This window comes from Vipera ursinii, assembly GCF_947247035.1.
Source record: "Vipera ursinii genome assembly, chromosome: 6".
NCBI lineage: Eukaryota > Metazoa > Chordata > Lepidosauria > Squamata > Viperidae > Vipera > Vipera ursinii.
Window position 1 is genome coordinate 62,668,068 of NC_139515.1, and position 16,021 is coordinate 62,684,088.

At 39.8% G+C, this 16,021-nt stretch overlaps 1 protein-coding gene across 1 annotated transcript in view; it reads right to left on the bottom strand.

The window, feature by feature from the left end:
- Positions 1–5,425: 5,425 nt before the first annotated feature.
- TRIOBP (TRIO and F-actin binding protein) overlaps positions 5,426–16,021 on the bottom strand; it is a gene marked incomplete at its 5' end in the record, with an annotated part of 61,566 nt that continues 50,970 nt past the window's right edge. The window contains 7 exons of the mRNA XM_083365373.1: positions 5,426–6,146; positions 6,640–6,793; positions 7,988–8,074; positions 8,674–8,784; positions 9,422–9,581; positions 10,397–10,508; positions 13,361–13,508. Coding sequence (XP_083221499.1) covers positions 6,142–6,146; positions 6,640–6,793; positions 7,988–8,074; positions 8,674–8,784; positions 9,422–9,581; positions 10,397–10,508; positions 13,361–13,508 — 777 coding nt within the window. The 3' untranslated portion in view covers positions 5,426–6,141. The remainder of the gene's footprint in view (positions 6,147–6,639; positions 6,794–7,987; positions 8,075–8,673; positions 8,785–9,421; positions 9,582–10,396; positions 10,509–13,360; positions 13,509–16,021) is intronic.

Sequence of the window (16,021 nt, forward strand, 5' to 3'; positions counted from 1 at the left end):
CCCTGGGCCAATGAGAAACCCCCGTTCCGGCAGCCCAAGAGCCCCAAGAGCCGCGCGGGGAGCCCTGGAGCAGACCCCAACTAACACAGGGAGCCCCGAGCCAGCCGAGACTCAGCTAAGACCTGGCCAGGGAGGGTGGGGGGAGCGGCTCCCCCAGGGTTGGGGGTGTCTCTGGGGGGACCCTCGCCCCCCATGCCGTGGGTCCCGTCCTCCAGCCGCCCCCTCCCCAAGCCCTAGCGCTGAGAAAACTTTCCTTTTTGTTAGATGGGAAGTTTGCAGCCATCCCCTCCCCCAAGGACTATCTGGCAGCCCCCTGCCTGGAGTTGGGGGGCACTTAGCTTGGGGACGCTTCTGGATCTTCCCTTTGACTTCGGACGAAGAGGGAAAGAATGGGGTCTTTCTTCACTCGCCCCCCATTACCCCCAAACGTACTTCATTGGTTGCAATGGGATCAAAATAAGTATGTCTACATAAGAGGGAAACGGGAGGGGGACACAACACCCCCATTGCTTAAGTACCCCACTGTCGACTTATCTCAGACACCCCTCATCACTCCCTAGCTCAACTTGCCTTCGTGCCCCCGGCCCCCCGATTTGTTTTGTCCCCCACTAAAAGACTGGAGATTTATACGAGCTGTTTTGTTTGGGCTTTTCAAGGTGGAGCCTCCCCTCTTACTTACAACACTTTCCCAACATAAGTTCCCGAGAAGGGAAGGGGATAAGAGGCGACAGGGGTTTGAAGAGCCATTTCCCTAACTGAATTAACCCTAATTTGCCAGCCTTGGCGGGGCTTAAATGTTGGAAGACTACATGTACGTGCAATCGCCATCTTGCTGGAAGAACTGAGGTGGTTCCCCCCCCTCTCCCCTCTTAGGAGTGTTGTTGTTATTGTTGTTGTTAATAAAGAAATTAATGAAAAGCGTCGTGGCTGCAACCTGAAAGACTCGGAGCTACTAAGTGTCGGCTTGTGGTATCGGAAAAACTAGAGAGGAAAAGTTTAAAAAAAAGCACACCTCTGAATACTTTTTTAAAAAAAGGGAATTATAAAATCGAACTGTCATCCTAGCAACACGGAGAACACCACCAAAAAAATACACGTCCAGGTACATTCGCACCTCTTCCCTTTTCCAAAATACCCCGTCGCTTCTCAGTTCCAAAAATTGAGTTAGCAGTATGTCTGTTTTGTTTTTGTTAAGTACAAAATCATGAGATGAAGTTATATGGCAGCAGTAGAATGCGAATAATAAAACGTCAGCACCTTTGCAATGCCTGCGTTTTTTCTCTTGGGAAAGCTTCCTTAGACTTCCAAAAAGGAAGGGGGCAAGCAGGCGTTCCTCGATTTGGAGAAAGCAAGTAAAGACCCCCATGGCGTGGGGGAGGACGGGGGGGGGGGGAAATATAAGACAGAAGAATAGAGTTAAACCACAAGGTAGCCTGTTCTGCTACCACTAACTCCCGAGGTTGCTTGATAACTACCAAGTAAGTTGGTGGCTATAGTCGTGGGGAAGGGTCTTGGCCCCAACCCCCGGCCCGTCTATCTCGATTTAATTTCTTTGACTTCAACATCGTGGAACAAGATTGGGATTGCTAATCTTATTGTTTTCTCAAATGATTAGGCTCTAGGCTCATTAATCTCTACCTTTTATCACTATCTTAGTATCTTACACATTTAAAAATATTTTTTTAATCCAGTCTGCTTTTAATTAGGACAGTTGACCAAAAAAAAAAAACGGGGGGGGGGAATACGCACTCATGTAAAACTTTTTTTTAACGTTGCCTTTTCCCTTGCCTTGACTCATTATACCGAAAAATTGTGAAGAACATAATGGGGGAAAAGATTACGCCAGTACATTAAATTTCAAATTTCCCCATATTCCAGAATTGTAAATAGCAAGGGAATGTACAAAATCAATCGTTAAGATCGAGGGTTACTTACAGGATTCACATAAGGTATAAAAATGTTGCACAAAATTCTAAAATATGTTTCCAGAATGTTAAGAAATAACGTTTAATTTATTGAAATTATAAAGTGGGGTTTTGCTTCCTTGGTGATTATTACGAGTCAAGATCTCAGGAAAGTAGTTTTGTATGAGCCGCGTAAGTATGTACTAAAGAATTTAAAAGGTTTCGATAAGAGCCAGCAATAAAAAATCCCCATGGGATGTAAGCATGTTGACAGTTCTCTGTTGACAATAGCAATAGTTTCTTTGAAGAGCTCTCAGCAATCAGCTGATTAATTCTTACCGAGGGAATCAGTCAAAGTGGTTTGTACGGCTAGAGCCACCGTACAACGTGCGAGCAACGTTTTATGGGAAATGTAGTCGGAGAAGGAAGGCTTCTACCTTACTTGACAGCGCCAACATTGGAAGAATTGAAGAAACAGGAATGTTAGTCCTCCTTACAATTCGTCTTTGATGGCCACAATCAAATGCTTTTGGATGATCACACACGCTTCCCCTTCGGCATAGACTACACGCATCGCCCAAAAGAGGCTAGCCCCCCCCCCAACTTTCCTTTGTTTCCCATAGCGAAGCCAGATAATGGGTACTGGACGTTCGCTTCCTCAGTTGCTTCACGACAAAATTTGTGTTTACTTTCGGCGTCATCCCCATCCGCTGCTTTAGAAAGGCATTGCGAAGGACGGCTTAGGAAATCAATGAAAGAATAAAGGAATGGCTGGATTGGGGGACACATACGCGGCTCTCTTTGCAATGAAAATGATGGTTTTCAGATAACAGGTGACGATTTTTAGTAGGATTTCCTTAAGATGACTTTTAGCTATTTAAAGCCCAACCGTATCTTAATATAATTCTCAAAAGCTACATTTTCCCTTACGTAGCTTTTCGTGGCTGTGTTAGTGGGACAAATTGATTCACAATCACCCTTCAGCCATGCTATCAACACCCCGTTAATTTGGATAGCGTAAACCATGATTAATCACTGTGAGGTTGGAGAAACAAAGTACAAAGTGTTCCTTAGCTGGACTCCAGTATGTACGTGAACTATATTCTCTTGGTTCAGTCAAGGTCATTTTTAGAGGGAGAGGATTTAAGTAGATGTGAAATACCCGTTTTTCTTAACATGAAATTACAGCATACATGAAATTGCTAGTTTTAAACTGAATTTATCATTTTGCCATATCTCAAATGAGAAGCCTGGAAAGAAAGGAAGGGGAGGGAGGGAGGGAGGGAGGGAGGGAGGGAGGGAGGGAGAGAGAGAGAGAGAGAGAGAGAGAGAGACCAATTGTGGGCTACCTAATTAAATTGCATGATAGAACGCTAGTATGGTCTTGATTTTTTTAATTCTGAAATTTGATCTTGTGTAATATAATTAATAAGGTAAAGGTAAAGGTTCCCCCGCACATGCGTGCTAGTCATTTCCAACTCTAGGGGCCAGTGCTCATCTCCGTTTCAAAGCCGAAGAGCCAGCACGCTTGTCTAAGGACGTCTCCGTGGTCATGTGGCCAGCATGACTAGACGCCAAAGGCACACGGAACGCTGTTACCTTCCCACCGTAGTGGTCCCTATTTTTCTACTTGCATTTTTACATGCTTTCGAACTGCTAGGTGGGCAGAAGCTGGGACGAGTAACAGGCACTCACTCTGTTACGCAGCACTCGGGATTCGACCCGCCAAACTGCCGACCTTCTGATCGACAAGCTCAGCGTCCTAACCCACTGAGCCACCGCGTCCCTTTTTAATATAATTAATACAAATGTACTAAATACAGAGCATGATTTTTTTAAAGGCAAATTGTGGGTGGAAAAATATTTGTAAGAGTAAGAATGCATAATTTTTGGAATATTTACTACTGATAATAGCATTTTAACAAAATTCAAAACATATATTTTTTAATGGATTTGCAATAATAGAATCTTTATCTGCATACTTTAAACAGTTTGCACATAACCTTTGCATTCAGATGTGGCATTTCACTGATGTAGAGTGCTCAGCATACCATAGGAATAGAGAAACTCAAGTTCATACAGTAAGTTCCCATTAAGATACAAAAACTGGGTGATTTGGGGTTAAGTTCAAGATCAGGTTTGGAAATTTTAACTATGCTTCCCAAACCTTAGTAAATTGCCCCAAATTGTGTAAAAGTGGTTTTTCTTTAGGTGACAACACACAAATCTATTACCCAATCACAAGTGGGACATAATTGTTGTTGTTAGCTGCGAAGTTGTGTCTGACCCATCGCAACCCTATGGACAACGTTCCTCCAGGCCTTCCTGTCCTCTTACCATCTTCTGGAGTCCATTTAAGCTCACGTCTACTGCTTCAGTGACTCCATCCAGCCACCTCATTCTCTGTCACCCCTTTCTTCTATTGCCCTCAATCTTTCCCAGCATTAGGCTCTTCTCCAGTGAGGCTTTCCTTCTCATTAGGTGGCCAAAATATTTTGAGTTTTAGCTTAAGGATCTGGCCTTCTAAAGAGCAGTCAGGGTTGATCTCCTCTAGGACTGACCGGTTTGATTGCCTTGCAGTCCAAGGGACTCGCAGGAGTCTTCTCCAGCACCATAGCTCAAAGGCCTCAATTCTTTGGCACTCAGCCTTTTTTATGGTCCAACTTTCACTGCCATACATTGCAACTGGGAAGACCATAGCCTTGACTATACGCACTTTTGTTGACAGTGATGTCTCTGCTTATTGACTTAAAAGTGTTTTATCTATATTGGTAAAAAGGACTTTCTGATAAGCAGTTTTGGATAATGAAAGAAAATATTTGGGGAGCACATTGTAACTGCTGCAAGTATGTAGTTGCATTTCTACTTAAGGGACATTTAGAGTCTCTACACTGAACCCAGTATCTGGTGATTTTATGACATATTTTCTTGGCAACAATATAGAAGTGGGATGTTTTTTTCTGGGATGTTTTTTTGACCTGTCATTTGAATCTGATATTCTGGGATTTCCTGATAATATCTCATTCAATTATTAAATAGTCCAAGACCTTCTGAACCAGCCAAGTTCAACTTGGTGTTGCCACTTACTGAAATAGACCTAAGAAACAGGAACATTAGTGGTTTACATATCATGCAGCAAGCATGGACAGATTTTATAGTTACTCTTTTTTTTAGGACTGCAGAGTCTATTAAATAGAGCCAAATTAACTAATGAAAAATTAAATTTGTAGAACAGATTATGAAAGATGAATTTAGGAGTGGAAATTTTTTCCTAATGTTATTGCCAAACAATTTGGAGTCAAGTATTTGATGATCTATTGCAAGTCATCCAAAATGTAAATAAAACTCCCCCTCCCTATTTCTGCCTTAAATATTTCTAAGATTAGAGAGAAAACAGGGAAAATGCTTTGAACCGCCAAAGAGCATTAAGTGCCAATAATGATAATATAAGAACACCAACCTTTTGAGAATGCAAAATGGTTCAACATTTATACCTTCTGCTGCCAAGCAAAAACCACACATTTCTATAGTCAATGATTTTATTAAGTTAATTCTGCAGAAATAAAAGAAAATCAGCCGCCTTCATTGTTTGGCTCTGGCAACATCAGCAGTGAAATTTCTTCTCATGAGAATGCATTAGTTGAACCCAACTTTCAGGGATGAAGACTTAAGTTTACAATGGGATGCACAGACATTTAATTAACATTAAAAAATATTTCCCATTGTTCTGAAAACAATTGCTACTTATAGATCCTAAACTCTGCATGGTCTTTGGACAAACCAGTTCCATTGACAATGTAATCAACAGAACATTCTTTCGGCACAGTGCATCTCCAACATGGACTGCTGTGAAGCAACACTGTACAACTTGAAGTTGAGGGTTGTGTGATTTTGTTTCTCCATTTGGAAGAAAACTGAAAGCAGATAAACACTTTTAATGTAAATAAGCTACATATTTGGGAGAAGGAACAATTAGGTTTAAAGGAACTTTAGGGAGAAATATCTGGTCCACCTTTGTGGTTAACTGCTGGGAAACATATTTTAAAACATATCCCCACCCCCCAAAATATAAAAGTTATTTTCATTTATAAAGTCTCAAAAAGGTGCTAGTAATAGGATCCAGCTCAAAACATGCCCAAGTGATGCAGATGATGTGATGGTTATTTGGTAAAGTCTTGCCCAGTGCTCCTGGAGAGGAACGCTGCTTTTTTCTCCTAAGTGGTGCACAGAAAAGTAACTAACCTATGGAACAAAGAAAGAAATAGAATTAAGAACGTTGAATTATGCTCAAAAAGTGTATCTTTGCTACATAGCAGGACTTGTGGCCATGCCAAGAATAATGGAAGATGGAAATCTAAAACCTTTGGAGTGTCTTGGTGATGACAATTTATATATTGTAGCTGTAACATCCTTATTTTAGATGCAGAATGAAACCTAGCTTGACTAGACTAATACAGTAGCAGTGACCAACCTGTGGCTTTCAACCTGATTTCATGGAGAATTCTACAAGTAATTTGTTTATACATTTGTCCTCTGGCATACAGAATAGGGGAAGGGAGAGAAGAGGAGGCAAAGAGAAAGTTTTTGAATACTGTGAAGCAATTAGCAAGATATCCAATACAAGGTGCATCTCTGCTGCTGGAGATAAAAGGGGCACCAACACCTTCTGCCTTTGCAGTTTGACTAGCTCCACTTTACACAACATGTGTCTTTAATGCAAAGGTGTCTTTTATACCAATATTGTTGTGCAGCATCTCTTTCTCTTCTAGGGCTGCCATGGCCAAGCGCAGATGCTCTTTCAAATGTTCAATCTCTCGTTCTGATCGTTGCTTGATGTGATTCAGCTCCAGGTAGATATCATGGTACTTTCCTGAGGCAAACTTCTTGTCCTGGATGGGGAAGGAAGTACCATTGTCCAGAAAGATTAGAAAGCAAGGATACAAATGAGAGACACAGGCATCTTCTGAGGGGAAGTACTTGTTACTAATTATACAACAGGCTTGAATTATGGAAACTTTTGTGCTGGAGGTTTGCTGCTGAATGTAATAACAGTGCTATATGATTGCAACAAAGCATATGTAAGAATAAATGCTTAGCACATAGCTCAATATTGAATGGAGCATAAGACAGGGATGCTGGATGTTCTTCTGGTTGTTTAAAGTATTTATGGACTTACAGAGATGTTAAGAGGAATACAAACATGCTAGAGGAGGCAGCTGATATTGTGTTGGCTGAGAAGTCGAATGATTTGAATATTAGATTGTGTGATGCAACAGGGAGTATAGATATGAAAATTAATTCATCAAACACAAAGGTAGCTGTGGATAACAGGGAAAACTGGCTAAATGTCTGCAAGTAGTATATAAATGGCAAAAAGTAAAGCAAATAGATGTACATTAATGTTGTAGAACATTAGCTAGAGATGGGAACCTGGCTATAGAAATGTTAAGATATGCAAATGCTTCTAGAGAAATAGTAGATAGGTCTATTGCAAGAAGTGAATGTTCATCAAAAGACAATAGCTGCATATAAGAGCATGCTTTTGCTCACTTTGTTTTATGTTAGGCACGTCAGGAGAGAAACAAAGTTGAATGCCATGTAATATGATAAAATGAGATCGAAGAGAGTTAAGAATGAATGTGTGCTGAATGTTAAGTAAGTGACTAGTATGAAAGAAATGTATTAGTCAATCATAAACAATGAGAATCAAATTGCAAAAAAAAGAAAGCTGAGATGAAAAGAATGACTGAGAATTTAGAGATTTGAGAAGACACTCAAAAAAGAGAGCCAAACAATTTAAAGAATTAAAGGCAGAGTATAAAATGAGTATGGATGTATTGGAAGCAAAGGTGATCTGCCAGGGTAGAAAGATATGGAGCAATACACAGAATGATTTGGTGCAAAATGGCTTTAGCTGGGTTTCCTTTTCTACCTGATGCCCTTAATTTCTTTAGCTTGCTACTTTTCTGTTCTTTGGATAACACTGCATACTGTTAGAGGGCACGGAATGATCGGTCTGTGCCTATGTGTGTATGTACTTCTCCTTGCAAACCAGCAACTCTGATTTGCTTTTAGGAATCTACCTTCTGCATCATTTGGAGCTCATCCCTCAGACACTGGACTTCTTGTTTCTGATACTGGAGTTCATTCTCCTTCACTCGAAGAAGCACCTTCAGAAGAAAGATGGAAAGGGAAATGTTCAGGACACAATTGTCTACAAAAGAAACACCTTCAATGTGGTAAGATGGGTGAGATACTGTCCTCAGAAGACAGCAGGAATTAGGTTGCCCAAGTATTCCCCTTTAGACTAAAATGATGTCTGATACAAAACAGGAAATTGATAGTGTTCATGAACAAACTGATTTTCTATGGCTTGGTTCTCGTAACCTGCTCAACCATGTTTGTTCAACCATCCTCTACTGCCTGGTGGCTTTTTCAAGAAACAAACAAAGAACAAAAAAAACCACTTTAGAAATTTGACAAAATCCAGATTGATTTTCCTTTTGATTTTCTTTATGTCCTCAATTACCATTTCTATTGTCTTGAAGATACATTAAGTTGGCTAATGTATAATTTCCCAGATCTCCCTTTTAAAAACCAATTCCACCCTAGCTATTTGTTGCCGCAAAAGCTGTGTGTACCTGCTTCTGGATTCAGCAGAGATTCATTTCACTCACAATATTACATAGCCAATTTAATGCTTGAAACAAAGAAAATGGAAAATTTGACAGGCAAAAAGTATCAGGCAATAAGCAACCCTCCTCCTTACCTCTAGCTCACAAGAACTCTTATCATTGTGTGAAGCACCATCACGTGAGCTCCGAGCAGCAATGAAGTCTCGTAACTGGCCAATCTCTTCTGAAAGACGCCTCTGCAACTCCTGGGAGGATGAGGATGAAATAACACATTCATCAAACAGACGAAGGAAGCCTTTTTGCAGCTTGTAGCCTTTAAAACATTTTTTCCAATAGTTGAGGGCCATGGAGGGAATACATCTGATAATGTCCTCAAGGGAGACGGATTGTTTCTGGCTTTGCTCCTTCGATTTTTAAAAACTTTTTAAGTTATTAAAAGACGAGTTACATATAGCAAAGCCACGGCTGTCTGACTTCTTATATTGACAAAAGGCTCTGGATAATTGCACCATTTTTACGCAATGGCCTGCTACCATCTTCAATTGTGCAGTCTTGAGAAGAAACATCTTAGGCTGAATGTTGCCGGGGCTCTCTACAAAGCTCGTCTTTCCAGAGCTCAATAGTGTTTACTATTCTATCGCTCAATCTGACTCAGCCTCCTAGGGATTCCATACAGGTCTATGGCTGACGTCAGAAAAACTGTTGCCAAATCTCCCAGAATTAGCTGCCAAGACAAGGACCACCAGGTAAGACGAATGGAAAGCTCTCTGGTATTTAAATTGAATTTTAAATTAAGGAGATTGCAACTGTCCTCCTTTCATGAACGCCACTTTGTCATTGTTCATCCCTCAGAATTCCTGCTACTGGCAGCACCACCCTTGCCTGGTTTTGCCGAAGCAGCTCTTTCCCCTCCTGTTGACAACGCTGCAGCATTTGTTCCTGTTCTTCTGCCTTCTGCACAAGGCCCCCAATCTCCAGGCACTTCTGGGAATACCGTTCTGAAAGCACTTGCAACTCCCGCTTCAGAGACTCCACATCAGACCTGCAGCAGATACCGTAATTTCGCCTTCAGTAAGTTTTTTGTGCTAGTCTTCTAACAATGCAGTCTCTTCCAAAATAAGAATCTTATTTTGCAACTCCTGAACAAAACATAGCCGTCATGAGACAGACACTAATCTACACAAATACAGCCTACTACTATCATCCCCATTTCCAAGCCTGATGTGCCTAGGCGTCTTTTTGAGTTGTCAGAGTTCCTTCTCTAGGCTCTCTCTGGTGCAAAACAGCCTTACTGGTCCCACTTAATTACAGGCCTATCTGGCCCCATCTGTTGAAAGGAAACAAGTGAAAACTGAAAGGTCATTAGCTTTTCCTATAAAAGGGCTGCACTTAGCTAAACGAGATGGGGCAGGGAGAATGCAACCCAAAAACACACGGGGGCTGGGTTAAAGAATGACATACCATAGAGCAGGGGTGTCAAACTGCCGGCCTGCAGGCCAGACATGTCATCTGGAAGCCACGCCCACCCCATTGCTGGCAATGGCAAAATAGTGCTGATACGTCTCGCGACGTCACGTGATGTCGCGAATTTGACATGTCTGCCGTAGAGGTAGGACAAAAATTGAATTTGGTCCAAATGAATTTAAATAAGCACACAAATTAATAGGACTACTACTGCCCAATTATATTTTTCTTTTCTATATTACATTTAAAATTGATGGCAAAGTCAATTTGCTCCCAAAATGCACCCAAAGATTTTCATCAAATGCTACAGCAATCAGCATTTTGATAGATATAATTATATCTCCTACATCAATAATAAAGATTCCAATAATCATTTTTTCAATCGTCTCTTACCGATGCTGTTTCTGGAGAGCATCTGGATCTGAAAATCCTTTCTGAAAGTTGCGTGTTCTGCCCAACTCCCTGTTCATTTCTTCCCTGTGTGCCTTCTTCAGAGCTTCAATTGCTAGAGCAAAGGGAAGGGAGGCAGGACACAGGAAGGATCAGTAAAACCCGCTAAACTTGTAATATACAGATAGTCCTCGACTTACAACAATTGAATCCAAATTTTCTGTTGCTAAGTGAAACATCTGTTAAAAAAGTTTTGCCCCATTTTATGACCTTTCTTGCCACAGTTGTTAAGTGAATTGCTGCACTTGTTAAGTTAGTAACACGGTTGTTAAATGAATCTGGCCTCCTCATTGACTTTGTCAGAAGTTTGCAAAAGGGGACCACATGACTGCGGGATGCTGCAACCGTCATAAATATGAACCAGTTGCCAAGCATCTGACCATGGAGATGCCACAATGGTCGTAAGTGCAAAAAACGGTCATAAGTCACTGTTTTCAGTGAAGTTGTAACCTTGAACGGTCACTAAACAAACTGTTGTAAGTCAAGGACTACCCGTATTCCAAACTAAATTGTCTTGGGGAGGAGAAAAATCCAGTGAAAGAAATTTTGCATTCATACTTTGTATCGGGTGACAAACAGAACATCTGCTTACCAAGCTTTACTTTAAATAATGGAGAATGACACATTTTATTTGATTGATCATTGTGAATATTCCTTCCCAAAACGTACTGCCATAGTATTAAAAGGATCTGAATTATCAGGTTATTCAGTTAAACAGAGAAATTTCATATATTCCCAATTATAATTGCTAACAAATGAGGTTTTTACTTTGAGGTTTTACTCAAGTTTCTCAAAGCAATTATTTGAAGAGAAATTCACTTGTCTATTGGACTACTGGGAATGGCAAATTAAAGACAACTCCACAAAAGCGGTACTGACAATCACAGCCAAGAGCAAGGAACCAGTGAATAGACCAGTTCCTTGGAACCTCTCTGGACAAAGAAAAGATGGGAGATTGGCCACATGTGCTCTGGACAGCTGCTCCTCATGAGGAGATTGCAGGACAGCAGGTTTTCTGTAGGTGGGAGCTCCAGGAGATGACAGGATCAGCCAACTTGCCAGCGACCATGCTGGAGACTTTTAAAGGAAGCTAAGTTTGTAAATGTTAGTTTCTAATCACTTTAACAAATTGCCTATTGTCCATCTTAAAGCTATGAAAGATTTTTGAAACCACAAATATGAAGTCTTCATCAGGTGAGCTTATCATGATTCAGAAGATTCTTAAAATAAATATAAAACTGAAACCAGAAGTTTCCTTTTAGGTTTGATGGACAAAGAACTTTAAAGAAAATTTGGAACTTTGTAGTTATGTTTACAGTGGCGAAAGTCTTTTGTGCACAAAGATGGAAAGACTAATTTCCAGACTGGAAGAGCAGATAATAAAGGTGATGGAGTTAGGGGAGATGGCAAAACTGTTTTAATTAAAGAGAAGAATTTATCTTGTTTTATTTCCACTTGGAACTGCTTCTGGTCTCTTAGTTGAAACTGGAAAAAAGTGATACTTTAATCTTAGGTTTTGATGATTAGAATATTTTTCTTCTTATAGGAATAGCCTGGAATGTTTTGAAATGTAAAGCAAAAGGTTTTGTGTGTATGTGTGTGTAGCAGGAGGAACACTCCGGCCTGATGATGACGGATGGGATTTTGTCGAAACGTCGCCACAACTTTCTGAAGATGAAAGGAACGCGGGAAGAAACCTGAGACTCTAGATCTACACACACACACACACACACACACACACACACACATATATGTGTGTGTGTGTGTGTGTGTGTGTGTGTGTGTGTATATTACTGCATTAAGCCGGGAGTCACTACTTTTTTCTTCTTTCTTTGCACTTCTCTGTCAGTTTTCTAACTTTTGTTTCTTTTTCTATTTTTATCTTATATTTAATCAAATGTACTTAAAAAGAATGATTTATTATAAAAGGATTTTGAATTGTCTAAAAATGCAGGATGCCTGTATATATCTAATTAAAACATCTGCTGATTTTACAGTTTGATTTGGATGCATTAACAGATCTACAGCTGCTAAAGACTATCAATACTGAAATGCATTTTAGATTAAAAAATAACTGAAAAATATTTTTAAGATCAACATCAGAACCCCCAATGCTAACAAATCAACACCTGCAAGTTCAAGCTATTTAAAAGCATGACCTAGCAGAAAGGGGGGAATCCAGTTCAATGAATCTAGTCCTGCTATTTCCAGGAGTCAGGGCAGTAGGGAAAGAAGAGGCCAAAGCAAGAATCCATACTGTTTGAAGTTCCCTAACAAGGACCAATGAAAAATGAAGTAGAAGCTCCCCCAAATCACTAGTGGGGTCTCTTCTCAGCTTTGTTGCTGATTTTAAGATATCTAATGTAAATTCCCTTAAAACTTTCCATCCTTTGCTTTCTCCTTTTCTTCTCTTTTGTTCCCCTTTGTCTTTTGAAGACTTATCTTTTGCTTGTTTCCATCATGAAAACATTGCTATGGTTAACAACCATATCTTCCTAGCATTTTAAAGGGATAACTACAGCCTGTGGACTACAATTATTTTTGATGCTTGTTAACTATCAAAGTACATGCTTTGCCTCTCTTCATCGAGAGAGGGCAGCACTACATGATTTTAACTATTTAGGAAAAAAATGGAATTCGCTAACAAAAGAAATACGTACCAAATACTAGGCATGTGTCATTAAAAAATTACTCTGTTATAGTGAAAAGACTATGGATCTACTTTCTTGGATTGATGATAAGTAGTCTCTGCATTTGAACTGGCTTGCTATTGTCAAAATGGAAATCTTTTATCAACTATGATTGGAGAAACAGATGGCTAGAATATGCATCTGTAATTTCTTATTTTTCATATTGTATATAGGAAGAAAAGCATTACAGCTTAGTTTTGTGTGTGCATCGTGTCACCTGCAGCTGTTGCAGCTGCCTCCTCAGACAAAAGACGCTCTTTTTCCTGCTGCAACCGCTCCATCTCCCACTGGTGATGCCGCTGTAGTTCTGTCATGACCTGTTGATGGGAATTTTCCATCTCTGCAAAACTGCGCTCACATGCCTCCTAGAAGAGGATGGGGAGAGAAGAACAGAAAAACAGATTTTATGTGATGAATTAATAAAAAATGCATCTCTGTTTGCCATAGGGGAGCACTGAGAACAGATAACTGCAAAAAAGTTAACAGGGACTTAACATATTAAAAACAGACACACACAAGCACCTGTACCATGCACCCGGATGCAGCTCTATCAGGGCTAGATTGTAAGACATTTCCAATGGAAAGGCTATGTTAAAATGCAGTTTTAATTGAGCAATCAAGGCACATAATTCTGAGGACGTTACAGACCAGTTGGTAGAAGTCCATGTTTGGGCCAGCATGGGGACAGCAAGGGCAGGAAAGCATCAGTATGTCTGTTCACACTGTGTTGGCAGAAGATCTCCTAATACCATTCTCCAATGTAATTTAATCCCTACTAGAGAAGGACAGGTTTGACAATCTTCTGTCAGATTGCCATGACAGCAAAACCCTGTGCAGATACAATTGCTTCCATTTACTCAAATCTTTACTCCCCATCAGCAGAATCCAATTAGATAATTTGGGTACTGTCTTGCAAGTTATCCTGTAATTCTTTTGATCTTGTGGATTCTCACCTTATGGGCAGCACACTAGAAGGCATAAGATCTGCCATCTGTTTCCTTCAGGCACTTCTGGGAATTGATAGCTGGCCTAAGGATGTACTTGAAGTACATTCTGTTTCAAATGCTCATTTCTTGATCTGAGATACACAACTTCTACTGAACCCAACCTTCTTGTTTTGAAGGTTCTGAAGAAGGTAGTGGAATTATGATTTTAGAGATCCCTGTAAAGATTATCTCAGTCCTTTGGGTCACAGTTCAGACCTGGATTATCTCAGTCCTTTGGGTCACAGTTCAGACTGGGATTATTGCATTATGCTCCTTTGGGATATGGATGGGGAGAATACAGGTGATCTGGTCCTGTTACATCGATCAATAGTATTTAATATTTCGGACCTCAATTCCCCATGAGAATTGGGAGCTGGGTGTTTTATTTTACCCTGAGCACTTCCAGTCAGTAGTATAGAGAGGAGCAATCAAACTCTTGGCTGTTCATATATAGGCTCTGCTCTTTCACCCATGTCATTTAATATATATATGAAACTGGGAGAAGTCTGTTTAGTCATCATCAGGTATTATCAATATGATGACAATTATACACCTCCATCCCTAGCCAGGTAGGAGATGCAATGTGTATCCTTACCCAATGACTGCTAACAATAAGACTTTGAATGGAATTAAATGAGCAGAGACCACACTTTAGCCAGGTGGAACTACTCATTTAGAGACCACTGGATTTGCTGATGCTCCTGTTCTCAATCTGGATAGAGTTATACTTCCCTTAAAGGAGCAGGTCTACAACTTGGGGGTTGCACTGGGGCAGCAGACACCATCTGTCCCCAAGGAAATCTTTGCCCAACTTCAGCTAGCCTGTGGCTTTTTTTGGCAGGCCTCATCACCTGCCAAATGATTCATGATCTTATTACCTTAGATTGCAATACTGCAATGCATTCTACTTCACGCCTATCCATGAAAACTACCTGGAAACTACATGCTGCTGGGCGAGAACCACTTCGCTAGTATAGAATGTAGGGCGGCTATATTTATCACCAATTTGTTTTTAATAAATTCAAGATACTGTTATTGTTCTGCATGTACTATATAGTTTGGGTCCAACCTATTTATGGGACCTAAAAATAGAATCTGCTCTTCCTGTTAATTAGCTAGCAAGGGGTGATGTAGTCCTTTTTCTCTGAGATTAGGGTGAGAGTCTGGAATCAGGCTTTGGGGTGGTGGCTCCCCATCTCTTCAAAGCATTCTGGAAAGCTGTGAAAACGTCATTTTTCCACTGAGGATTAGGGGTTTGAGCTATGTGCATTGCAGAGTCACTTTCAACTTTTTAACTCTAGCTGTTCGTTGATAAGGTTTTACAATATTTAATTTTATTAAAAGTCACCTAGTGTTTATTGAAGTAAATCAAATATAATCTAAATAAATACATCTCATGAACAAAGTCAGAGGGAAATCAAGTAACAAAGTTCAATATTAACATTTTAGTTTGTAAACGTACGTGTAAATGTAAAACTTAAGTTTAATCTAAGTAACTCAATAATGAGTCACAGTACATGCTATGTCTTAGTATCAATAGGAGTATGTGGGTATCTTTGGGTATCATTAAAAAATCAATTCTACATTTTAGCCTTTTTTTTAGCCTGTAACTTGTACTTTTTTAAAAAATTACATTTTAAAAAATTGTTAATAATTATCAGGTACTTTACTTATTTCTAGTATTCATAGCCTGCTCTAATCTACAGTAACCCTAATTGGAACAGTTTCACTTTGAATAGACAATCAATTAAAACTATTCATAATCATCATCTTGCTATATTTTAGAATGATGTTACAATTGGTCTGAAAAGCTTTAGAGTATTCTGTGATAAGAAAACAGAAATATTTTTAATAAAAATAAATTTAACAAAAAGTTTCAAAATGTAAAGATG